Source organism: Chenopodium quinoa, unplaced genomic scaffold (genome assembly GCF_001683475.1).
Source record: "Chenopodium quinoa cultivar QQ74 unplaced genomic scaffold, ASM168347v1, whole genome shotgun sequence".
Classification (NCBI taxonomy): Eukaryota; Viridiplantae; Streptophyta; class Magnoliopsida; order Caryophyllales; family Amaranthaceae; genus Chenopodium; species Chenopodium quinoa.
This window is the reverse complement of record NW_018743391.1, coordinates 2,726,690-2,752,392: the sequence shown is the minus strand read 5'-3', so window position 1 is coordinate 2,752,392 and position 25,703 is coordinate 2,726,690. Positions and strand designations below refer to the sequence as shown.

At 40.0% G+C, this 25,703-nt stretch overlaps 1 protein-coding gene and 1 long non-coding RNA gene across 3 annotated transcripts; one reads left to right on the top strand and one right to left on the bottom strand.

Annotated features, from left to right (window-relative positions):
• The first annotated feature begins 16,401 nt into the window (after window positions 1–16,401).
• On the top strand, window positions 16,402–18,565 carry LOC110738768. The gene is made up of 3 exons (XR_002514658.1): window positions 16,402–16,594; window positions 16,724–16,798; window positions 18,188–18,565. It is a non-coding gene; the product is annotated as an uncharacterized LOC110738768 (long non-coding RNA).
• Window positions 18,566–18,985: 420 nt separating this feature from the next.
• Window positions 18,986–22,713, bottom strand: LOC110738767. 2 transcript variants are annotated; one of them, XM_021919197.1, is made up of 11 exons: window positions 22,305–22,713; window positions 22,074–22,224; window positions 21,648–21,784; window positions 21,353–21,555; window positions 20,919–21,239; window positions 20,762–20,820; window positions 20,591–20,627; window positions 20,425–20,496; window positions 20,173–20,323; window positions 19,887–20,030; window positions 18,986–19,802 (listed from the first exon to the last, which is right to left on the bottom strand). In XM_021919197.1, the coding sequence occupies exons 2-11, from the start codon at window positions 22,195–22,197 to the stop codon at window positions 19,395–19,397; spliced, it is 1,656 nt and encodes a 551-aa protein (XP_021774889.1). In that variant the 5' UTR covers window positions 22,198–22,224; window positions 22,305–22,713; the 3' UTR covers window positions 18,986–19,394. The 2 variants fall into 2 exon arrangements, with proteins under 2 accessions (XP_021774889.1, XP_021774888.1); XM_021919196.1 differs by having other exon boundaries at window positions 22,074–22,219.
• Window positions 22,714–25,703: the final 2,990 nt, after the last annotated feature.

Genomic DNA, 25,703 nt, shown 5'->3' with positions numbered 1-25,703 from the left:
TGTAGCCATCTTAACCACAGGTGAGAAAGTCTCATCAAAATCAATGCCAAAAACCTGAGTGTAACCCTTGGCTACCAACCTTGCTTTGAGTCTTTCTACTGTCCCATCTGATTTGAGTTTCACCTTAAAAACCCACTTACACCCTATATCTTTCTTCCCTTTTGGAAGAGAACAAAGTTTCCATGTCCCATTTCTTTCCAAAGCATCCAATTCTTTCTGCATAGCCTCAACCCAACCCTGATGTTGAGATGCCTCAAAATAACTAGATGGTTCTTGTAGGGAATAATTTCAAGCTTTAATCCCACTAGCTTGAACCCCACTGTGATCATACACTAAAATACGGTGGCGTCCAAAAGGGAAGAAGATAGAGCAAAAGAGTCGCCAACAAGTTTTAGGAACTTGTAAACCGTTCACAGGGTGAAGGTTACACCCCTTAACGATCCAAGAGATCGTCAACTCCATAAGGTCTAGAACCAAATAAGGGTTCGGGGATGAAGGTACAAATCCAACCTAAAAGAGATTGAACCTGCTCTAATAATAGGCCTCTACTTTATTCTGATCGTATTCATGTGCACTTTTTAATTAATATGCAATCAATAGAATTAACCCTAAACCTGTTTAATCTATGTTGGTTGAATATTAAATGCACAAATAAATCTATTATTGGCGATCACTTGAAATTATAATCACATTAACCCTAACAAGATTATTAATTATCTTATTAAGCGTGATTACAAGTACCAATTCCCTTTAAACATGCATAAAAGGCGTGATCAAGCAATAAAAATAAATATCAAGCAACATAATAAATAATAAATCATGAATAATAAAATTATAGTCATAATAATAATCATCATAAATAAAATAATCATCATCAAAATAATAATAATAATAATAATAATAATAATATTCATAATCATCATTATCATAAATTATAATAATTATAATCATAATCATGTTCATGTTAATATTAAAGCATAATAATAGCAAGATCCTAGGCATGATACTAACAAGATTAATAACAAACCCTAGCATGTCACTAAGCAATAAAAATCAAATCTTTAACCCTAACATGATACTAACAATCATAAATATTAGGAAGAACATAGGAAACATCATAACAATCATATTTAATATTAAAATTACCCTAGACATGATACTAGGAATATCATAAGAACAATATAAACATGATTTCTACATCATAACATCAATAAAAACCATTAAAGCACTTACTTTGATGCCTCGTACCTCTTTCTAATAACAAAATACACACGTTAGTAACTTCAAGGAAAATAATAATAAAAAAAATTAAATTAAATAATTGAAATAGAGATTTGGGACCAAACCCTCAGAAATTAAACCTTTCACGTCTAGAGCGAAGGCAACTTCGAATATGGCTAGGTGTTTCTAGATCTTGTGAATGCGGAATTTTGTATTTGAGAAAAGACTAGTTTAGAAAAAGAGAGAGAGAGAGAGAGAATAATCAAGAAAATCTTGATGAGAGTTGGTGAATGAAAACGGAGTTTTTACGACGTTATTTATAGAGAAAATCAGCCAAAAAGATAAATTATCAAAACAGAGTCTGGCACACGCAAAACGAGGTTGGCGCCAGGAATTGGCCATTGGCGCCAGGCGCCAATGGCTAGCACCAGGCGTCAATGGCTGGAGCCAGGCGCCAGGCCTGGTTCCAGGCGCCAATGCCTGGAGTCAGGCGCCAAGCCTGTTTTTAACGCGTTTTTGTTTTTATCATATCTTTTGATCCGGAAGTCCAAATAAGGCATATAATATGTCGTTGGAAATCTCTTAAAGTCTACTTTCTAACACAATTAGAATCAGATTAAAATATTTTGTAGATAAAAATATATGACCGAAATAGTGGAAGGGTGTCAGTTTTGGATAAAGTTTCATGTCTCATTCATATCTTTTTCGTTATAATTCGGATTTAATATTATAATATATCATTGGAAAGATAATTTCAAGATCTATCTGACCATATAAAATTTGGATAAATATTATGAGGCACGAAAATAAAATCTGAATATATTCCACTTCGTACAAAACAAGGATTCTTAAAAGGAGTAGTTTTATTCAATTTCAAACTCTTTAAAACATAATTATCAATCCTAACTCCATTAGGATTTAAAAGAACCTCCTAGAGTATTCTAAAAGACTATAATCAATTCTAATAGCTTTAGGAATGATAATTAATAATAGGCCCTCCTCTAGATCATTGGGCCGCATATAAAAACCAAATCGGGCCCAGTTTAGTATTTGGGCCATAACTTCCTCGATATTCATCGGAATTGGGCTTATAATATATCGTTGGAAAGTTCTTTTCAAACCCCATCCAACTACATTATTATTGGACCCATATCATGGACCAATCAAACTGGATTGGTTGTTTTCTTAAAATAAGTTTTCAAAAACAGAGAGAAGAGAAAAGAATTAAAACTATCCGCAACACTAGACTTTCCACACTTTCGCTTCATTCGATTATGATTCGACATGAAAGGTATTCATCACTGGGTTTGGTTTTGGGGAGACACAAATGGGTGTCTACAGTTATGAAATAGCAGCAGTCTGAGCAATGAAAACTTTAAAACTTGAAGGGATCTCACTGTACTGAATTATATTACACCAATGAGCATTAGCAGTAACATAATCTTTGTGCCAAAAGGGTGTTTTATGAGTTCTGTGAGACTGTCTTACAGGTGGAGATGAAGTGACATAAAGAGGTTGAGAAGTAGAAATAGGAGAAGAAACAGAAATTGGAGAATGAGGTGGGGAGTTTGGAATATTTGGTGGAGTGAAAGAGGTTGCAGACTCAGGATCTGTATCAAAAAGAAATGGCTCAGGGATAATTGGTGAAAAATCTGATGTGTTTGGGGTAGCTAAGGGTAAGAAAATAGGTTGAGGTTTGTTGTGGTCAGGAAAATGAAATGGTAAATGTTTTTCATGAAAATAGACATCTCTAGAAATAACAAATTGCCTTGTTTCAAGATTCATGACTCTGTAAGCCTTTTGGTTTGGAGGGTATCCTAGAAAAATGCATGGTGAAGCTCTAGAATCAAATTTACTTCTCTGAGATTTGATGGTGGAAACATAACAAAGACATCCAAAAACTCTTAGATGTCCTAAATTAGGTTTAACTCCAAAAAACTTCTCATAAGGAGAACAAAAATCAATAGAAATTAGAGGCATTCTATTAATCAGATGTGTGGCACAGAGTAAGCATTTCCCCCATAAAGAAATAGGGACATTAGACTGGAAAAACAAGGCCCTGGCAGTTTCAAGTAAATGCCTGTGCTTTCTCTCAACCACACCATTCTGTTGTGGTGTGTCTGTACAACTAGTCTGATGCACAATTCCATATCTATTATAAAACTGTAAGATAGGACCTTCACAAAGTTCCTTTGCATTATCTGACCTAATGCATTTAATAGAGCCATTAAACTGATTATTAACCATTGCAGAAAAGTTTTCTATTACAGAAACAACAACAGACTTGGCTTTCATAAGAAAAGTCCAAGTATGTCTAGAGAAGTCATCAACTATAGTCAAGAAATAAGAACAACCATCATGTGTAGGAACTCTATAGGGACCCCAAGTATCTATATGTAACAATTCAAAACTATGAGTTGTTTTAATGCTACTCATAGGAAAAGGAATTCTAGTTTGCTTAGCCTTAGGACAGATTTGACAAATAGTGTCTCGACCAGAACAACTTGACACATGACTAAGAACATGATGTATCTTATTGAAAGGCAGATGCCCTAGCCTGAGATGCCAAAGCTTAGCTTCCTCAGAGTTATTCAACTGTGCAGCATCAGCAACCAGTTTATCACACTTCTTATTGACAGTATAATCTCCATTCACAGCATATAAACCAGATTCCAGTTTACCAAGAACAAGTGTAGTGTGCTGGGAAAGATCCTGAATAAGACAAGTATCATGAGTAAATTTGATTTCACAATCAAGATCCTTACACAACTTATGTGTACTGATCAAATTGAAAGTGAAATCTGGCACATGTAGAATATTCTGCAATTCTATGCCATTCTGAAATCTGATATTTCCAATATTTTCAACTTTCACATGTTTACCATTAGCAACAGTTATGGTATTAGGAGTTTTGTTGAATTTCTCATAAGAATGAAATAGATTAATATTGCAGCAAATATGATCAGCTGCTCCTGAATCAGTAATCCACTTAGAATTTGAACAGGAAAGTAAACAAGTACCTGCCATATGAGCTGAACTGTGATTAGAATACACAAGATTCTGTGTAATCTTAGATTTAGAAGAAGTGTGTTGATCCAATTGCTGAGCATTCATCACCTCCATCATCTTGTTGTACTGTTCAGAAGAGATATGTGCAGTCTCAACTGCTTCATTAGAATTGTTTCGGGGTTTTCCGATGTCCTGCGGGAGAGTTACAATTCCGAGACTGGAACCGGACGCCTGTACCTGCAAAATAACGGAGACTCCTGAGAGCTCCGCCTCCAACGGTCAAGTTAGTACCCGATTAAGGAGTAATCAATACAGAAATTAAAGTAATGAGATCTCTCTAGATGAGAGTGCTTAGTGTTGGTAGTCTGCGTTGTTAGCGAGATTAGCCGGTTGTTAATAAGTCTGCTCTTCTCTGCTTGATCTCTTAATTATTCGATTCCTGATTAATGAGGATTAATCGGGTATTTATAGCCTTGGGAAGCGTGCAACTCTCTAGGTTTAAGGTAAACCTAGGGCTGATCGGGCCTCTAGACTGAATTGGGCCTTGATGGCCGGTTGTCCCATTTGGCATGGGTGGACACGTGGCGTGTCTTAAGTGGTCCGTGGAGGACGTATCTGTGATTGACACGTGGCAGGTTCCTGTTGGCCTTCGTGAAGAACACGTGGCGGAACCTGGTTGGTCCACTTGTCAGACGGTGATTGGTGGATAAAAATCCCCTAATCATTTGCCCCTCACAGGTGGCACGCGACTGGTCACGTGTCGCCTGTGACAGGTGTCGCACGGTGACAGGCGACGGCCCGTTACAGGTGTCACCTTGCAGACGGCCGAGAGATTTTCCCGCCCAAATTTTGAATTTGGAAGCGACCCTTCGCCTTCTCATTTTGCCTATAAAAGGAAGTGCTGACTTCGGTCATTTTCACATTTGAGAACTTTTGCGAGAACATTCGGACCCCTGAACTTGCTCTGACATTTTCGGACTTTTTCTGCCTACCGCCTGTTCTGACAAGCCGACTGACCCGAACTTCCAGGACTTCATCAACCGTCACCCATTCAGGTAACTCAGTTCTCTTACTCTTAATTTTCTTTTTATTTTTTGAAATGGCACCATGGAAGCACACGACACGCCCTAAGTTAGTGATCAGCCGGTCACCGGGGACGGCTGAATCTAGGACTAGGAGTGCCGCCTGCCCTTTTCTGGACCCATCTTTGCCCTTTATACAAAGTCCGACTGAATCTGTGTCTATGCAGAACGTGATGGCCAGAACAAAAAAGACTGCTATGATATCAAACTCAGACGGCTCCTCCCAAAGGGTGCTCCTTAGTGAAACATCTGACCAGGCGCCAGATGTAGAACGAGGCGACTGTCAAGCTGACAGTTCTGAGAGAGGGACCAAGGTGTTCCCTTCCCATCTTACCGTGAACATGTCTAATTTTCCTTCTGCTCCTTCTAAGGGAGAGGAGGCGGGCCCCTCTAGGAGAGGGGAGGAGTCGTCCTCTTCGGACTCGTCAGGGGACGAGTCCGAATCCAGCTCTTCTGACCATAGTTCTTCTGGCTCAGAAGAAAAACATAGCCGCCTACAAGAGGCGAGAAGTTCTCATGCAGTGGAGAAGGGGGATAATTGGGCAGAGCCGTCCGCCTCTTACAGAGAGGAAAACGCCCCCTACTACTGCAGGGTACCCCGGGGCCGGATTGCAACCATGCGAGACAACGTGGCGAGCTTTATTGCTAACCACAAAATGGGCCCGGAGTATTTACTGTTTGTGCCGGATCCAGAAGATACTGTCGTCTGGCCGGCTGGTACCAGCTATGGTGACGGCTGCTTTGGCTGCTATGTGGCGGCCATCAAAGCTGGACTGCGCTTCCCATTACATCCGGCTGTTCAGCGGATTTTAGATGGGTATGATCTGGGGTTATGGCAGTTAGCCCCCAACTCTTGGGTAAACATACTCGGCTATGTGGCCGGGTGCGAACTGAACGGGGTGGAGCCAAGTTTTGAGGCTTTCGCCCACATGAACTATCTCAGCCGGACCCCTAAGTCGGGAGGTACCGGCTGGTATCAATTAACAAGCCATAGGGGTTACCTCATGACGAGAGGTAAGGCAAACAAATGGAAGGATTGGCGGAACACCTTCCTTATTATCGAGAGTTCAGACACGGAGCTGAACAAACGTTTTAACAAGTGGAACAGGGATCCGCCTCTTCTTGCAGGCGGCCGCAGCATGCCGCCTGTTCCCCCAAAGGCTAAAAAAGAGATCCTAGACAAAGGACTCTTCAAAGTAGAGACTAGGGTGAACTCTACTTCAGGGGTACGAGAGCAAGTACCCCTAAACTGCGTCCCGAGCTTCAAGTGGCTCTATGACGAGTACTTTTTGGCCGCCTGTGGCCTCGGCAGTCGGTGCTCTAGAGGTAGCCGGCCTGACGAATACTCTGTTTTTTCACGCCTTGTTTACTTGGGATTTTTACTAACTTTGCTGTTTATTTCTTTCAGCCGACGCCATGAGTAAAATAACAGCATCTAAGACTGCGGCGGCCATGCTGCGGGTCTCGCTAATGAAACAGTCGTATGCCGACTCCCCCAGCAAGGAGGCACCCTTGGTAAGCTCTGAAAACTCTTCTCCTTTTAGTTGTATTATGCATATACTAACTCTTTTTGTTTTCAGTCTGGCACTCCAAGGGCTTCTTCCTCGCAACAGCCGGACCCCAAGGCCCGGAGGACGACTGTTGCAAGCTCTCCTGGGTCTTCCAGGAAAACAGTGGCGGCTGAGAAGCAGCCGGCCACTTCTTCAAAAACCCAGGCGGGGCCGCCTAGATGTATGGACACTTGCTTGTGAAAACTCACCCTTGCTTCCTTCTTGATTAGGTCTAACTTGTTTTTTCCTTTCGCTTAATGCAGCCGGCCCCCAGGGACTAGACTTGGTTGAGGTAGCCAAGTCTATGGTTAAAGTAGTTCCTCCATCTGACAGGGAGGCGGTCAAGGGTGCCGGCACCCTTGACCTCGATGGAATTTCAGGGGTCCTAGCTGAGGTATACTTAGCACCTTTTTGAGCTTTTGAGTTCCAGGACGCCTGTTAACTCTTTTGATTGGAAACTGACGCCTATTTTTCTTTGTACTTAGGCCCTGCTCCGAGTCAACAGCCTTCGCAAGCCGATTGATCGGAAAAACAAAGAGGTAAAGGCCGCAAAGGCTATGGCCGCCTCCAGCTGTGATAAGGCAATGTTTCAAATTGCCCAAAATGAAGTACTGACCCTTGATCTTCTTTATTATCAGGCGCAGGCGACCGCCGCTGTTCGGGCTCAGCTAGAGACGGCCCAAAAGAAGGTTGACGAGCTGGAGGGGACCGTTACCAACCTTAAAGCCGAGCTGAAACCCCTTCGCCAAAAAATGCACTCTTACGAAGCCATGGAGAAATCTTTGGCTAACGTAAAAGAACGCCTGGTGAACCAGGAGAAGAGTCTTACCCAAGAGCTCTCGGACAAGGCCGAGCAAGAGAAACAAGAGCTCGTCCGGGAGATGGTGGAAGACTCCGCCCAAATCCAACGCATGACCTGGGAACGACTGTTCCCCAGTGCCGACTTTGCCTCATGGGAAAGAACGTACCGCTAGTGTTCGGAAATATATAATCAACAGATCCTGGCGGCTGCTGAAGAAGAGGCGTTGGACGGTGCGTTGGAGGAGGAAGAGCCGGTTGTGGCGCTTGTGCCACTTGGGGGTAAGGCATCAAAAGATGGTGCAGCTAAGGCCGAGTCCAGCAAGAAGAGTGCTGACCAGGCGGCTGCTGCTGATACTGAACTGCCCCCTTCTTAAGCTTTAAGTATTTTTTCTTTTCACGGCCTGCGTGCCGTTTGCTTTGTAATTACCCGGCCAGGGGGCCGGGGTTTTGAATATTCTGCTGGTCTTTTATGGCCGGCTCATTTTAATCAAATTTTTTGTTTTGGTTCAAATTTGTCTAAGTATTTGAAATTTGCTCACTAGACCGACTGTTGTGTATGGCCGAACGTTAAGACAGGTACAAATAGTAAGTATGCCGCCTATGCCCCTGGACGACTGGTTGTCTGTTTCCAGGATAGATGATCAGTCGGCCATTTAATCAATCGGTATTCGAACTCTTTATTTAATTTGACCAAGTAAATAGAATTACCTAGTAGCCAGGGAATTAAGTAGGAAAACAAGCGGCGGGTACCGGTTGTTTCCCCTTACTGCCAATGTTGGCCTTTAATTTGTTATTTGTTAACCTAGCAAGAGTATTGGTTGAGAGCCTTTGTTTATTAAAAACAAGTGGACGACTCATACCTTTTAGGCTCCATACTAAGTTTGAGTGACTATTAAGTTAACCTAGGAGTTACTTAGTCTGTCACAATCTTGATTGAGTAGTAGAGGTATCAGGCGGCGTAGGCCGGCTAGACCCCTTGATTCACCAATGTCTGTTGGCTATTAACTCAATAGGTTATCCAGTAGGAATAGGGGTTCGAGTGCCCTTGTTTGTTTAAAACAGGCGGACGACTCAAACTTTTTGGGTTCCATACTAAATTTGAAGGAGTGACTATGAGTTAACTTTGGAGTTACTCAGTCGCCGTCACTTTTGTTTGAGAAGTAGAGGTACCAGGCGGCGTAGGCCGGCTAGACCCCTTGATTCGCCAATGTTTGTTGGCTATTAACTCAATAGGTACCCCCTGCATTTATCCCAAGTAATACAGGCGGTTATCTGACTTAGATGTCAACTGCTACCATTGGTTTGGTTAGTGATAGAGTTATCTTTGTCTCAAAAACGGCTACGTGGTTGCCCTTGGGGACAGTCGTATAGGTGCCGTGTAATTAGTTTATAGAACAATGTTCCACCCAAAAGGGAGCTGCTCTCTGCGACGAATTTCATCCGGAGGGATGCCGTCGGACGCCTGCTATGATGTTGGGACAGGTCGAATTAGTTTTGTAGTTTTGATCAGGTGGCTTGGCGCCTGGTCTGATCATTCGGCCGGTGGCCTTGGTAAGTTCTTGGTGAACGTAGGTGCTAAGTAAAAGAAGGGTAGCCGCCTGTTAGTTACAGGATCGGCCAGGCCCTAATCTTTTTAGCTAAGTATTGTGAGTAACATACTCGATGGAGAGTAGCCGACTGTAAAGGAACAGACGGCATGCCCCTCTAAAGATAAAGAGTGAAACTCAATGGAGGGTCACCGACTGTAAAGGTACAGACGGCACGCCCCTCTGGAGATAGAGTTAAAAAACTCAATGGAGAGTAGCCGACTGTAAAGGTACAGACGGCATGCCCCTCGTAATACAAAATTGAATAGTAAGTGCAAACTTTATTAAGTAGCTCTTTACTTTACATCATTCAGAAAAAATATTTTTTAAGGTTATCTACATTCCAGGTTCGAGGCAACGGTTGTCCGTCTGATGTTTCCAGACGGTAGGTACCGTCCCTGACTTCCTCATAGATTCGGTAGGGTCCTTCCCAGTTGGGAGTTAGTTTGCCAGACTCATTAGCCCTACCAACTGCTTCCATTTTTCTAAGTACAAAGTCCCCCACTTTGAGTGGACGCCTGTGTACTTTTTTGTTGTATGATCTAGTCATTCTCAGGCGATAGATCTCATGGCGCAAAACAGCATTGCCCCTCTTTTCAGGAAGTGAGTCTAATGCCAGGCGCATAGCTTCCCAGTTTGCCTCTTCGTCATATAGCATTACTCGAAGAGTCGGCTCGTAGTGTTCTATTGGAAGAACAGCTTCTGCACCATAAGTTAGAAGGAAGGGAGTTTCTCCAGTCGCCCCTTTTTCAGTCGTCCTAATGGCCCAAAGAACATGTGGTAGTTCATCTGCCCATAGGCCGCCTGCTCGTTCAATCTTTTTCTTGAGACCGTCTGAGATGATTTTATTAAAGGCTTCTACCTGGCCGTTTGCTTGTGGACGGCCGACAGATGCAAAGTAATGTGCAATTCCTTGGTCTCCCAACCAGCTTTTGAGAACAGGCGTCTCAAATTGGGGACCATTATCAAAAACCATAGACATGGGAACCCCGAACCGAGTGATGACGCTTTTCCAAATGAATGAAATTACATCTTTCGTCTTGATTCCCTTTACAGCCTCCGCCTCTACCCATTTAGTGAAGTAGTCAACGGCAACAAGTATATACCTTCTGCCGCCTGTAGCAGGCGTATATGGACCCAGAATGTCCATGCCCCACTTAGCAAACGGTAGTGGGCTGTGAATGGTAGTGAGGTCAGTAGCCGGACGGTGAATTAATTTGCCAAACCTTTGGCACTTGTCACATTTTTTCACCATCTCCATTGCATCTGCTTCCAAAGTAGGCCAAAAGTAGCCCTGCCGCCTTGCCCTTTGAGCAAGCATCCTACCACCTATATGGGAAGCGCAGAAACCAGAGTGAAGATCATCTAGTATCTCTCGTCCCTTTTCAGGAGTAACACACTTTAAGAAAGGTTGAAGGTGCCCCCTCTTGTGAAGTTCTCCCTGTATCATTTCAAAACAGGAGGCTCGTTTTTTCAGTGCTGCCGCCTGTTGAGGATCATTCGGTAGTGTACCGTTTGTCAGATATGCCCTGATTGGATCCATCCAGGTTGAGCTTCTGTCTAGAATTCCAATAGGATTTTCTTCGATGCTTCTCTTCTCCATTACTTCCCAAAACACAGTTCGAGGAGTATCGGAGGAGGCGGATGATGCTAATTTCGAAAGTGCATCTGCCAATGATTGCGTTTTCTTGCTTTTTTGTCGTACCGGCTTCTTTTTCGGATCCACAGCGAGTTTGTGTACTGCCAGATCAGGACTAATGCCTGGCATTTCATGGACTTCAAATGCAAAGATGTCCTTGTATTCTTTCAACAGGTTGTGAAAGTCGTCACCAAGGTTTCTCAGAGCAGTCGTCCCTACTTTGACTGTTCGGTCAGGATGGGAGTCGTCTAATATCAGGTCCACATGCTCACCAGCCGGCTGAGGGCGGAACTCATCCGGCCGGTCCTCTGCCAATGATTGCTATTTTCTTGCTTTTTTTGCGGACTCAGTCTGGGACGCCTTTCTTTTTCTGTCGTCTGTTTCTTGAACAGGCGCACTCTCCTTGACATTGTCAAGGTCTGTTTTTTCTCCACTTGACCCAGTGGCCATAACAGTGGGCTTGACATCCGAGAGATAGCACTCTCGGGCCATCCTCTGATCTCCCCTTAGGGAGCCGACTGTTCCATTATCCCTTTCAAACTTAAGCAGCATAAGTGACGGGATTATAACAGCCTTGGAATTATTCAGGGTTGGTCGACCCAGAATCATGTTGTAGGCCGAGAGTTCCTCTACCACTAGGAACCGGACTACCATGTGTCGTCCTTCCCCTTTTTCGCCCAGGCGAATGGGTAGATCCACTCGTCCCAGGGGGTGAACGACTCCTCCTCCAAAACCTATTAAAGGGTGGGAGGCCGGATGTATGCAGTCCGTCTGATATTTCAGTTTTGACAGACATTTGCTGCTGATGAGATCTGAAGAGCTCCCGGTATCTATGAGGATTCGGCCAACTCTCTGGTTGGCCACTTTACATTCAATGACGAGAGGGTCGTCATGCGGCCCTCTTATTCCTCCTAGATCCTCTTCAGTGATGACAATCTCAGGAAAGGTATATTTGGACGGTCGTTCTTGGTGAACGGAATTTACATCTAACCGCCTTATATTATCTTTGTTGCCCCTAATAGTGGGGCCGCCTCCTGAGAAGCCGCCTGCAATGGTGTAGACGACTGCATCATCTGTATCGGAACTGTCGGCCTGTTGATTCTTTTTGGCCGACTGCTTTTTTGAGGAAGTATTCCCCGTAGATTTCTTGACATAAGTGTCAAGATCACCTTGATCAGCCAAGCGGTCTAGGTACCGCATGAGACTGATGCAGTCATTGGTGTGATGACCAATGTCATCATGATAAGCACAGATTTTGTCTTGGTTCCGGTTGCTCGCAGAACCCTTCATGGGGAGCGGCTTCTCAATTGAGAGCCGTCCCTTTATTTCTTTTAGGATAAACTGGTTATCCTTGTTAAACACATACTTTGGGGAGTATGGTTTGAATTCTTTTTTCTTTTTCTGGGCCGGCTGTTTAGGGGAATCAGCCGCCCAGACCTCTTTTCTTTTTTCATCTTTGTTGGACGACTGTTTCTGTCGTCCCTCTCTATTGTCGAACCTCTTCCCGTCCGACTGTTTCATCGTACACAGATCAGTCGCCTGTATATAGGCTTCTGCTTCAATCAAGGCCTCTTGAAGAGTCGCCACCCTTTTTCGAACTAAATCAAATTTGAAGGTAGACCCGTCTTTGAGACCTCTAAAAAAGTCAGTATAAGCTACCTCATCCGGTAACCCTTGAATCTGTATTCTCATCAGGTTGAACCGCCTGATGTAGGAACGAAGCCCCTCCTTTTCACCCTGCTGAATTGTTCCCAAATCAAGGGTCGTTTTCTTCGCAGGGATGTTCATAGCGAAGTTGGAGGCAAATAAGTAAGCAAGCGTCCTGAAGTTGTTTACGCAACCAGTCGGCAGGTTGCCGAACCATTGCTGTGCGATTCCCTTGAGAGTCGCTGGGAAACACTTGCACCAGGTGGGGTCATCCAACCCTTGAAGGTACATCAGGTTGGTGAATGCCATCAGATGGTCTTCTGGGTTAGTAGTGCCGTCATAGGCGCCTACTAGAATATTTTTTACTTTGGCCGGCTGAGCGGCTTCAGTAATTTCCTTGGAGAAGGCCGACGGCTGTTCACCAAGTCTAAGCAGCCGTAGCTGCCAGTCCATAGGTTGGACGTTTTTTGCTGCAGGTCCACCAAATGGAGGTGGCTGCATAAAATACTGTTGTTGCGGCACAAATGGCAAGTTTGGTACCGCCTGGGCACTATGAAAGCCGGACTGACGGGAGGTGCCGCCTGACTGACTCTCATGGTACGACTGAGTTGGCCTCATCGAGGCATTTCGCAAACTGTCCTGAAAATTTGAAGTAGAAGCCGACTCTGATAATCGGTCACTCTTCTTCTGCTCTAGCAGGTGCCGAGCATCTGTGAACGTTTGCTTTGACCCGTCCGCCTGAATATGACGAACCGGTTTCCTATTTCCCGTAGGATAACGGAGTTTTGTGAAATCAAGAGCAGACGGCTCCCGCTTCTTGGATTTAGGATGGGGAGTCGCCTCTCGCCCTTGAACTGGCTTCCTCTTCAGTGAAGTGGAAGGTTTTTTGGCCGACTGCTCTTTGACTGAAGCAGGCGGTTTTTTGTTGATCAACTCTTGGATCTCTCCCTTGAAGTCCCTCATGAAGGTCATGAGTTCGTTCCTTGTGATGGGAGCAGACCCATCAGTCGGCTGTTGCCGAGCAAGCGGTGCGCCTGCTGGCTCGCTTCCTGTTTGAAGATACTCCCGTTCCCTCATTTCGGTATGACGGGTACGTCGGGCCCTTAGGGTCCCGTCTGGAGCTGTATGAGTTTCAACTTCAAATTCACTTTCGGTATCATGGTCCGACTGAACTTGAGGGTCGTCTAGGGGACGCCTCTCTTCTGGAGTCGGTACAGACTTGGATGCCATCTCTGAAGTACTCTCCCCACAGACGGCGCCAAATGTTTCGGGGTTTTCCGATGTCCTGCGGGAGAGTTACAATTCCGAGACTGGAACCGGACGCCTGTACCTGCAAAATAACGGAGACTCCTGAGAGCTCCGCCTCCAACGGTCAAGTTAGTACCCGATTAAGGAGTAATCAATACAGAAATTAAAGTAATGAGATCTCTCTAGATGAGAGTGCTTAGTGTTGGTAGTCTGCGTTGTTAGCGAGATTAGCCGGTTGTTAATAAGTCTGCTCTTCTCTGCTTGATCTCTTAATTATTCGATTCCTGATTAATGAGGATTAATCGGGTATTTATAGCCTTGGGAAGCGTGCAACTCTCTAGGTTTAAGGTAAACCTAGGGCTGATCGGGCCTCTAGACTGAATTGGGCCTTGATGGCCGGTTGTCCCATTTGGCATGGGTGGACACGTGGCGTGTCTTAAGTGGTCCGTGGAGGACGTATCTGTGATTGACACGTGGCAGGTTCCTGTTGGCCTTCGTGAAGAACACGTGGCGGAACCTGGTTGGTCCACTTGTCAGACGGTGATTGGTGGATAAAAATCCCCTAATCAAGAATCATCATCTGCATCATCACTGTAAACAATTGCTGCTATTTTCTTCCCTTTGTTCTTAGTAGCTGAATTAGAGCTAGGATATCCAATGATTTTAAAGCATCTATCAACAGTGTGTCTAGGCATTTTGCAGTAATCACAGAAAAGAGAAGAAGAAAATCTTCTCTGGCCAGATGATGTGCCCCTCCCAAGGTTATTGTTATAACCTTGCTGAAAAGATGTAGAAGAATTTCTATTCCAAGTATTAGGTGACTGATACTTGGGAACACCAGGTCTAGAGCCTGATGAAGAATCAAATCTCCTACTGTCAATTGCAAATGCCATAGTATTGGCTTGATGTTGATTATCAACAAGCATACTAACATTTCTCTACTTCTCCACTTGCCACAAGTACATGAAGGAATAGGATTAATTCCTGAGATCTGATCCCAAATTGCTTTGATGCTAGTGAAAAACTCTGCAATACTATTAGATCCTTGACTCATATCATGCATATTTTGTTGTAATGAATACAACTGAGCACCTGAACTCTGAGAATAACGATCCTCAAGATCCTTCCAGATCTCTCTAGCTGTGCTAAAATATAGAACACTTCTGGCAATTCCAGAATCTAGAGAGTTCAAAATATAAGCAATTATCATCGCATTGCTCCTATCCCAAGCTTGAGACTCAAGCAAATCAGTAGCAGGTGGTCTAGGTAAGGTTCCATCAATAAATCCAAGCTTATTCTTAGCTGCAAAGGCAATGATCATACCTCGTTGCCACTCATCATTATAACAATCACCATTGAATTTAACAGAAACAAGAGGATTTGCAGGATTTTCAGAAGGATGCAAAAAATATACATTCTAATATACATGCAAAAAATATACATTTGCAGGAGTTAAGAGATAGAGTATTTCCAGCCATAATCAATCAAGCGCAATCGCAAAGAAACACAGAAATCCAGAAACAAAAGAACAATGCAGAACCAAAATAGAGAAGAAAACAGAGAAATCGAACCAAAAACAGGAGAAGATGAAGAATTAATGCCTGAAACTGGAGAAATTGAACTAAAATTGCACCGAAGAATCGATCAGTAGCTCTGATACCATGATGAAATTTGAAGAAATATGCAGAAAACTTGTTGAACAAGAAGTTTAGAGAGAGAAATATGAGAGAAAATGTATTAAGGGAAAAATCAGAAAGAAGAATATTATCAGCATTACAAAAGCATGATCTCAGAGAACAAACATATATAGTACTAGTCTATTACAAAAAGAAATGAGGTCAGCACTCACAACAAACTCGTGCCTGAGTTTGTTACAGCAGAAACTTCCAGAAAGAGTTAGTTATAAACTAACTTGATGAGATGGCACACACAGCTCAGGGTGGAAATAATTGATCATACTCCTCATCTTCAATATTTTATAAAACAAATATACGAGTAATAAAGATCAACAAATATAAGTTTTAATATGTGAAAATGATTTTATATCGGCAAAAATAAAGTGAAGAGAACGTGACCTAATTAGATTGTGCTTAGATCACGTTGTTTTTACTTACGAGTATTTTAAATTAGATTAGAAAAAATAAGTTTGAGGATCACTCTTTATTGCTTTATTATGCGGCTTTTATTGCTAATTATCTTTACTTTCGTAATGAACAAAATTTATGAAAATTACCTACTAAAAAAAATACACACTATTACGAATCTAGCAATCACAAATAGTCTTAAAAAAAAAAGTCCTAGGTCGGTTCAAGTCTGATCCTAATTTAGATGGAAAAACAATGTGTAATTAATTAGGTCTAGTAAGTTCATTTCAGGTGTAAAACGCTAATTTATACTTGTATGGTTGAGCTAAATGTTGTAATTATGATTAAATAATAATTAAAAAAAACATAAACAATAACGATAGCGGATAAGTATAACGATAGCGGATAAATTTTGGTTTGAAACCCCTCACTTTAATCATCAAATGAAGAACAAAAACTAACAGTCCGGGAGATTCACGGTTTTGGGTTCGGAGCCGTTACCCTTACTTGTTTTAACTCACCTTAAAATTACAAATTTCTCCAAATTGACTTTCTAATTTACATTTAGACAAAAATATTCCTTTTTAAGGATTAAAAGCAATTTGATCGGAAAATGATGAGAACACGGCTGTTATGGTTCACTTCCGGCGCTCTCTTCACCGGCGGCACCATTGCTTACTACCTTCATCGTGACCTCTTCAAAGATCGCTACCTTCTCGTCAATCAAGTATTTTCTCCCAATTTCAACTTCCAATTTTTCTTCGCTTTGATTTCATGCATTTTACTTAGGGTTTTCTATTTGCTTTTAGATTTTAATTTTGATTTCAAATTTGTTGTTTTTCGTTTGAATTTGCAGTTGAAGGACAATTTTGGCGCTCTTGAAGCTAGGGTTTCTACTCTTGAATCTGTTCCTCATCATTCAAATGCTCAGGTACTTTTTTGAAATTTTTTGGTTATATCTTTGATAGAGTAGAAATTTTTAATTTATGTGAGTGGAAGTTGTAATATTGGTGTATGCATTGTCTTTATTATTGGATTATGCATGAATTTTGGGGTTCTGTGAAATGATATGAATTAAGGTTTGTATGAGTATAATTTACTTGTGTTACATACTTACATGGAGATGTTTTTGTAAATTTGCTGTAAATTTGTGATGCGACGAGCTGCTTTTATATTAATGGAAGTAGAAATTATGTATTGGTTGTTGGCATATATTGTGGACTATGGTTGAGATTAGCTTTCTTTTGTGGTTGTCAGTCTTGTCACATTTGTCGTGTCGATTATTTTCTGTTGGTATATAATTTTAAGTGATTGTAGTGGATTACAAGAATGTGGTATAGTGTAGCAAAATTGGGAGGTGTCATAGACTTTTTACTTGAGAAATGAAAGCATGTTGTGGTGTCGAGTGAGAACTAAGGAGTAGTGGCTCAGCAGGCATGAGGTAGTAACTCCATAGCTTTGAACATCGAAGTTTTCCTATCCTTTACTACTTAGGCTGTTTAGAGGACCAAATCTATACTCTTAATGTCTTTTGTCAATGGTAGCTTCCATTTAGATGATGCGTCTCCGATGATTAACTTCTAGAAGCAGCTTATATAAAGCAAGCAAGTGTATGCTTTGTGAAGAAGATGAAGATTAATTGATTAAATATTGGTTTATCTCTAGGTTGTCTAATCCTGGCACTTAGGTTTTCCTTGTTGGTTTGTTACATTAAAGCAACAAATGTTAAGGGTGTTGGGGTCGCTCACAAAAGTAGGAATCTAGTATGAAAAAGCGTACATATAGAGATCGTCACCATCCCAGAGGTCGTTGAGGCAAAGATATTATTGATTTGGATTATCAGATTTAATTAAATTCCAATGATTCCAATGATGTATAAAAGATATTCTTGGGTTATAGGGTAAGTGATTGCAGAGATGTTCTAAACTTCTAATAAGTGAGGGTTCAGTAAATGATAAAACATGTTCCTACTCTTTGATGGGCTCTGAATTTCTGAAAAGGATATGCTTATTCGTTTGGATGAGTATATGGGGTGTATGTAATTTATACTTAAAAAGATTCCTGCTACCTTTGCTTTCTATTGAAGTCAGACATATTTGCTTAGACATAGCTTGCTTTGGAATTTTGTTTATAGTTGGATCCAAATCTTAAGTCTTTCCTATGACGAGGATCCTTATTGGGGCTCTATAATTGGCCATTGTGCTTGAATTATGTTCACTGCAATACTTTTTTTTTGGGAACCCCTTGCCCATAACTGCAGCTCAACAGAAAACAGGGTGTTTGGACAACATACTCATTACCTATTGCACCTATTTTGCAGGATGGAGGTAGTTCGACCTGAATTGTTAGCTTGAGGTTTTACAGCATAGCTACTTTGTCTTCGTGGAATTAATGAAATCTACAGCTGGCTCCTTGTAACTTCTTTGTTATATTTCTATTGAGAAAATCTTTCTCATGATTTATATACATGGCACAATTTTTTCTATCAGTGTCTACTCTAGTTTTTCTCTTCTCTTTTTTTTTTCTTCTCTGGTTGATCAAGTGTGATAATTGATACCCCTTATTGAGTATAAGAATAAGTATTACTTTATTAAACATTCTAAATTTTTCTCTGTTCTGATCTACAACAAGATATTGTAAGTACTTGACCTTTCTAGATCTTTATTGCAAGTTGCGAGTACTTTTTTCTCTTGCTTAACTTTCTATTATTAGCAGATAATATGCTATTCTCTTTTTCTGAGCGATATACTTGTAATTCTACTCAAGAGTATAGAAGCTGTCTGTCTCTCAAATATTGTACAATAAGTGTGCTTCGTTCTGCGCTCATAATTCTACAATCCTTGTGTCATTGATAACCTGTGTTCTATGCAGCTACTCCAATGCATTTTCTCTTTCTGTGCTTCTGTATCTTGTCTTTCTTACTTACTTTTGAATGTTTCATAGTTAATCCTCATACATATTTGCACCACACAGTTTATTGGGTTAATTTTTCTTGCCGCCAGATTATGCATTGTGGTGTGGCTTCGATCCTCCCCCCCCCCCCCCCCCCCCCCCCCCCCCCCCCTCCCAAAAAACAGAGCCTATCTTAATTTTCCTTTTTTTCTTCTTTGACAGGCTATTTTCACTATAAAAGTTGTGTAGTTTCTTGAATATAGTGTTACAAAATACAATTACAACACATTGTGTTCCTTTCATGGGGTTGGTCCCAGTATTATATGTACATTATAATATTGTAATCTATCAACAATCATTATAAAAAATATTGTTGTTCACTTCTTCTGAACAAAAATGTTGGTTGTCAGGCTATGCTAAAGACGTAAATAGTGTGTTTTAGTTCTCTCCAACGCTATAAGTCTATAATTACTTGGAGAGCTTGGTGCCGTTGGGTTACTTTTCCAGTTTTTCTAGCCTGTCTGTGTGTAGGAGTTCCTGTATTGCTTTCTTCTTCCAGGCATCCCTACTCTCGTACTCTTATATTATTGCAGAGCCTTAATTCTCTTGCTTTATGTGGCTATATCTCAATTATACTACTGGATTTGGTGTTCAATAGTTGCTTTAGCTGCTTCAGGATCCAGATTATTTGCATCTGTGGTATTTGGCTGTATGGAACCATCTGCAAAATGATGTTTTCGTTCATGATAACCAGTAGTTGCCCATATTGGGACCAAGATCACCATAACCACTGAAAGTACCAGCATTGCTACCCAGGTTGTCTGTGCGTAGCTCTTCAATGGTTTGCAGTGTTTGACTAGGATCCTTGAGGATGCATGTTTTACAAGCTGGCAATCTACTAGATTCTCCATATCTGGGTATGCATTTAGCAGATTTTGTATAGAAGTTGAGTAAGCTTCTATGACATTGTAAACACTGCCGGTTATAATTCCTCCCTGGCAACTTATCCCGCTGGTGTCTGAACAAGTGAACATCTTCAGCACCTGCAAAAATGAGGCTTTTTTTAGCCCACCAATTATTGAAGTATTTGCATTCTTGTGTAGTGGTGTTAATAATTCTTGGCATACCTGTGGATTATCTCCTATTTTAATTGTGTCAGATGCACAGTTTCCTGGTTGATACGTAAAATCAGGTGGTCCAGAGAAAGGGTTGCATACGTATTGGAGACTTGGGAACGAAGAACTCCTCATAAGAGAGATATTTGTGTTCACCTGTCATAAAATATGTACAGGATTAATGGTGTCTAGCTGAACTTTAACGAGTTAGTTGGCATTGCAGGTGCTACTTGATTTTATGAAAAAGGTGATGAGCATCACTGATTGTATGGTATCATCTCAATATATTATGTATTACCTGGTCAACAATTTCATAGACTCCGATGCCAACATCAGATAATGCGGTTCTTGCTGAAAGAAATTCATCACAAGGAAGGATTGAGCTTAAGCTACTGTTATCTGGGTTTTGTTGGAAGTCTTGAAGAGCTTGGCATGTGTCGGAGGAAAACCTGCATAGTTATTTAATTATTGACTCTGCTTTAGGTTATGGGATCTTCACTTAGCTACAGGTATTGAGATTTGATAATCAATTAGAAGAGTGGAAATTTACTTTTCAAGGAAGAAATATGCCCCAAAGAATAGCCAGCAGAGGGTTGTTAGAATCCAGCAGAATACGACTAGCCTGCAGAAATTTAAAGAACCAGTAAGCACTTTCTGGTACTGCTAAATTTGTTGTTTCAACAACTTGGGTTATTTTAGAGGTTTGATGTAGTTACATGTATAGTACTCGTCGAAATCTCAGTATACCAAAAACTGCAAGTTGAAGACAAGTTATTGTCAGATGATTAGAAGAATAGAGTTTTGACATTATCTTTATTTCCAACGAAGTGTGATTCTAAGCTGTCATTTTCTGTAAACTACGTATTTATATGATCTGAAGCAGTTACCTGTAAGAGCTATCACAGCAGCTAGGTTTATGGATATGGTGACGATGGTCAAGATATACCTGCAATCAAGCTCATGTGGATAAGAAAACTGAGCGAGAGAGAGAGACTGTAAAAGGAATTTAGGGGCAAGGGAAATACAAAGGAATATATTACGTACAATATTGTCAGACCCTTCTCTACTAAGAGCCTATTTTTCTGAGCTTGTTTCTTTATGCCAGTTGCTGCATAATCGAGCTTGTCAGATGTCGAAGCCAAGAAGCTAGCCGCTGCAGCCATATCTGTAGTATCAGCCCCATCCACTCCACCAATACTATCCATTGCTTGTTGCTGTAAGTTTGCACCAATCTTTCTCATCGGTCCTGTGGCGTTGTATATGGTATTGGATGCCTGATCTGCAGTGTGGATTATAACTCTCATAATTGTGTTTGCTTCAGAATGAAATCTCATGTTTCCTTCCAGAGCCACCCCAGATGCAATTCTGAAATTATATTTCTATATCATTAACACGACATAGGAATGTACTTATCATATGCATTTGGATTTTGGCATATATTTCGTAGTTTGCAATATGGTAATGTTTTTAGGGCTTACATTGCTAGGATAGCAAAAAATGTGGTGAAGATGAGAGGGAAGAGATAACACGGCTTGTGACATGGTGTTCTGTTTTTCAGCTGTTGGTTCTTGCTTGTACTTCTACAGCAAGAAGCTGTTAGTAGATATATGGCATACACAATGCCTGTGATAAGCCATAACAGTCCGATTGCATATCCATAAATTCCAGTAAATAAAGTCGACTGAAAACAAGTTGCTATGTTAGACAAATGTTAACTTTTTAATATATGAACTTAGTTAATAGAGTTATTATAGAAAGAGATGGTGGGCTTACACTCCAATAATGGATGTTTGTGATGTTATAGCCTCCTCTGTAGTTGCTGAATTGTTCCAGTGGATCTACCCGTACTATATCTTTTGGTTTGTATGTGGTACGGCTGAAGGGATCTAGCATTGGCACCGATGTACTCCCTGTATGAACCATGATCGCTAATTAGTATATTTGTTACAAACCTTGTACACCCCTTGAGTCCCGCCATTGCATATTGTATGGCTAATTGTTAACTAATGCTATGTTTGTTACAAAATCATGTCTCCTAATTTTGTTTCCTCTGTACTATTGCTGATTAAATTTTATTTTTGAGGAGAAAATTCATGTAAATTCTAATATCATGCTTTGCATATTCTTTATTAATCGTGGAAGTTTAATTCTCAGCAGGTTATTACAGTAATAGAAGGCAATAATTTCAGCAATATGTACCTGGTTCATTACTGTTCGATAAGAGTTGAGCTTCAGAAACACCCAACTTTGAGCTGATGATCAATGCAAGAATTGCAAACACAACCCAGCTCGTTTGCAGACACTGCATCTGCGCTGTACCCATCTTCCCCCTCTAGATTGTCAACCTGCCCTTAAAACATCGCGCACACCAATTTATTCAGATGAAACTATTCAAGTACATACAGATATGAAAACCATTTAAGTACATACAGAGATGAAACTCATCAACTTTCGTGGTTCGCCAATCCTGCAGAGAGAAAGAGAGACAAACAGAGAGTTGAGTACTTGAGAATGATCTGAAGTTGTACACAAGTTTTATAAAGGCATAGATAGAAACAGGGGAACTTTTTTTTAAAGAAGCAGCAGCAGTGTTAGTTCAAAGAGAAAGGAATGTTGGCCTTTTATCTAAACTCGTCGTAAAAAGCGCGGTTTCGCTAGAAAAAGCTCTTCCTTAGCTTAATCCACACATACTAGTTCTTAAACTAGAGGATCCCAAAAAGTAAAGGACACTCTCTTCCCCACCCAAAACAAAAGGGAAGAAAAGAAGAGTGAATCATCAAGTGCAGAGAATGACTTCTGTACAAGTAAAGCATAAATATTTTGTTTTTCATCTCATCTAATCCCCCCACTAATTGACCAAACAATTATTACATTAAAATAAAATAAAAAGTTAAAGTAAAAAGGGTGAAAAAGATGTCTAAAATCAAGAAAAGCATGTAGTTTAATTATCTTAAGAGTTAAGGTAGGCAGAAATTAGGACATTTTGTGAAAACTACCTTTTAAAGCAATTTTTTTGCGAGAAACTACCTTATAAAAAAAATGTTGTAATAAACTACCTTATAAAAGCTAAATGTGGTAAGATACTACCCCTTGGTCGGAAAGTGACAGTTGACTAAATTTTTCCGGCGTTGACCAAGTCATGTGCCGGTCACATGACATTTAATTCATTTTGGGTATTATATGGATAGGCTGGGGAAAAATTAGGGGGAAATGGGGAAAGATGAATTAAACGTCACGTGACTGGCACATGACTAGGTCAACGCCAGAAAAATTAAGTCAACTCTCACTTTCTGACCAAGGGCAGTATCTTACAACATTTAGCTTTTATAAGGTAGTTTTTTACAACATTTTTTTTATAAGGTAGTTTCTCGCAAAAAAAAAAATGCTTTAAAAGGTAGTTTCTCACAAAATGTCCCAGAAATTATCTTCTAAATTTGATTAGTTTTTGCTAATTTGAAAGATCATTAGCTGAAAGTTAATTACGAAAGTACACTTAAGACTAACCCAATCTCGAGTTTTCGACCAAAAAAAAAACGTTATCGGATTTGAAGCAATGTGCAATCATGTACGAAAACAAGTAAAAGCAATAGGTGAGGGTTTTGGACTCAACTGCAACACTTTAATTTGTGATGTATTAGGACAATATAAGTGTAATTGTTAATAGTTAATTATGTATTATTAATGTGTAAGTGTGATTAATCTTTTGGCTATGAAAAGGACTCCTAAAGCAAAGCCTTCCGAGTCATACTTTGATTTCTAGGGCTATGATTACTTTAGCAAGCTTTTGTCAAATATTACCACTAACTATTACACTTGTTATAGGATTATAGGAATGGAATATCTAGTTATCATAATAAAGTAAGACTTGTACCTTGTGCTATAAGGTGGATTGCTCATTTCAAAGAACTTTATTAAATAGTGTTAGGAAAATATAGACGATAATTAAACATCACGCGTTTAATCTCTTGATTTTTTTTTTTATTCATGGAAATTTTTTTACATTAACTTGTTGCTATAGATCAACCAATTTGAAAAATTAATATTTAATATTCAAGATTAAGGGTGACTTGTTAAATTTTTTGGGGTTAAATTGGAATATCTCGCAATAAATTAACATGAGATAGATTAACTTCTATATCTAGTAAGATTACCTAAATATTCAATTAAGTGGGGTTGATACTTGTATATGTTTGGATTTATAAGGACACTAATACATAAATGGGACTAATATAGACAATTATTATGTCTTAAGGGTATTGGTCTTTGGATAACACTTTATGTATTTAAATGGAAATTGGGTATCACTTTTGAGGTTTGTCAAAAAGTGTAGCTAACATTAAGGGCTAATTACAAGTATGATTATTGATAATTTAGTCTATTTTCTTGCTCGTTAAGTCAAAAACCATTTATTTTATTTTTTGTTTTTTTTTTAAGAAGTGTGAACCTAGTCAAAGATAACTACCTCTCGGCTAGACTTAGCATGAACCCCATTAATCGGGTGTTGTTAAAGTTTAGACCAAAATATATAGGGGTTGTTTTTTTTTTAAAAAAATAGTCTTAAATATGAATTCAATGGTTAAGTTTGTACTTTACCCCCTTCCCACATACTTTTTGGTTCAAGATTCGCCACATAGTGTTACAATATCTTACTCTCTTCGTTCCAAATTACTCGCAACGGTTTGACTTTTTACACTATTTACACATCTTACTATGATCATTTTTTTTTACTATTATATGAAAGTCAATGTAATCATGTAAAATGTTGTTGGGCCTATTTAATGTATAGTTTCTTAATATAAACTTTTATAATTATTTAAATATATAATAAAAGATATCAACGGTCAAACATGTGCATTTGCAAGCGTGTCCAGTCAAAATGTTATAAGTAAATTTGGAAGTAATTAATAGTTCTCGGCTTATTACAATAGGTTATGTGATCTTTGACTGCTCAAATCTAACTTTTAGCTTGTTGCTCAAACAAACAAACAATTGTGTCCAATAAGTTTTTCATAGGCATAATATTAAGCTATTTGGCTTATAATATTGCCAAAACATCATGGTTCGTTTTCCATTGTTGCGAAGTTAAATTTGTCCCGAGCATCTGTCACAATATTTCTACCACTTGTTTTGTTGTAAATTTGATCATTCAACGCAATAAACACATCAAAGTTGAATATCATTTTGTGCTTTAGTGCAAAAGACATGGTGATCTTGTTATTCAATATATTGGAATTAAGCTAGTAAACCAACAATTATCGGATCCGGAGTTATATAGAGACTAATGTCCAGTTGTGTGCACAAGTTACATAAGTTATAAGGTTAATTTGTCGACGCATTAAATAAGGAAAAAAAAATGAAGCATCATAAACAATAATGATGGAAAATAAACTAGAGTTATAGGATTAATTTGTCACATTAAATTAGAAGAGGCTAGAGGTGGACATTGTCAACCTATATCTTACCAACCCTGCATACATAATGATGTCTTTCTAATTGTACCAGTGATATTTTACACGGAGTACACAATTACAACGATGTAAATTACACATACACTTTTAAAAGTAGTGTGCGCTTTATCATTATACAAATGTTTCGTATATCTCACCATACAAAATACTCCGTAATAGAAAACAAATATACAACTACAAATTCAAACACATTTTATTTATGTTTTTTTGACATGAAAATAAATGATAGTGTTCAGTTAAAAGCTCCAGGATCTGGTTTACCTTCTTCAAGGCATAACCCAGCAATAACACTGTTACATTTGTAGGGATGACAACATCCATGAGCAAAGAAACAAACATCACCCTCATTTTTGCATTTAGC

Coding starts and splice junctions, on each gene's coding strand:
- LOC110738767 (XM_021919197.1), bottom strand. CDS start 22,197: ATGGGTACAGCGCAGATGCAGTGTCTGCAAACGAGCTGGGTTGTGTTT. Junction 21,556..21,647: donor CAAACATCCATTATTGGAGT/GTAAGCCCACCA, acceptor ACTTGTTTTCAG/TCGACTTTATTTACTGGAAT. Junction 20,628..20,761: donor TGCTGTGATAGCTCTTACAG/GTAACTGCTTCA, acceptor TTCAACTTGCAG/TTTTTGGTATACTGAGATTT.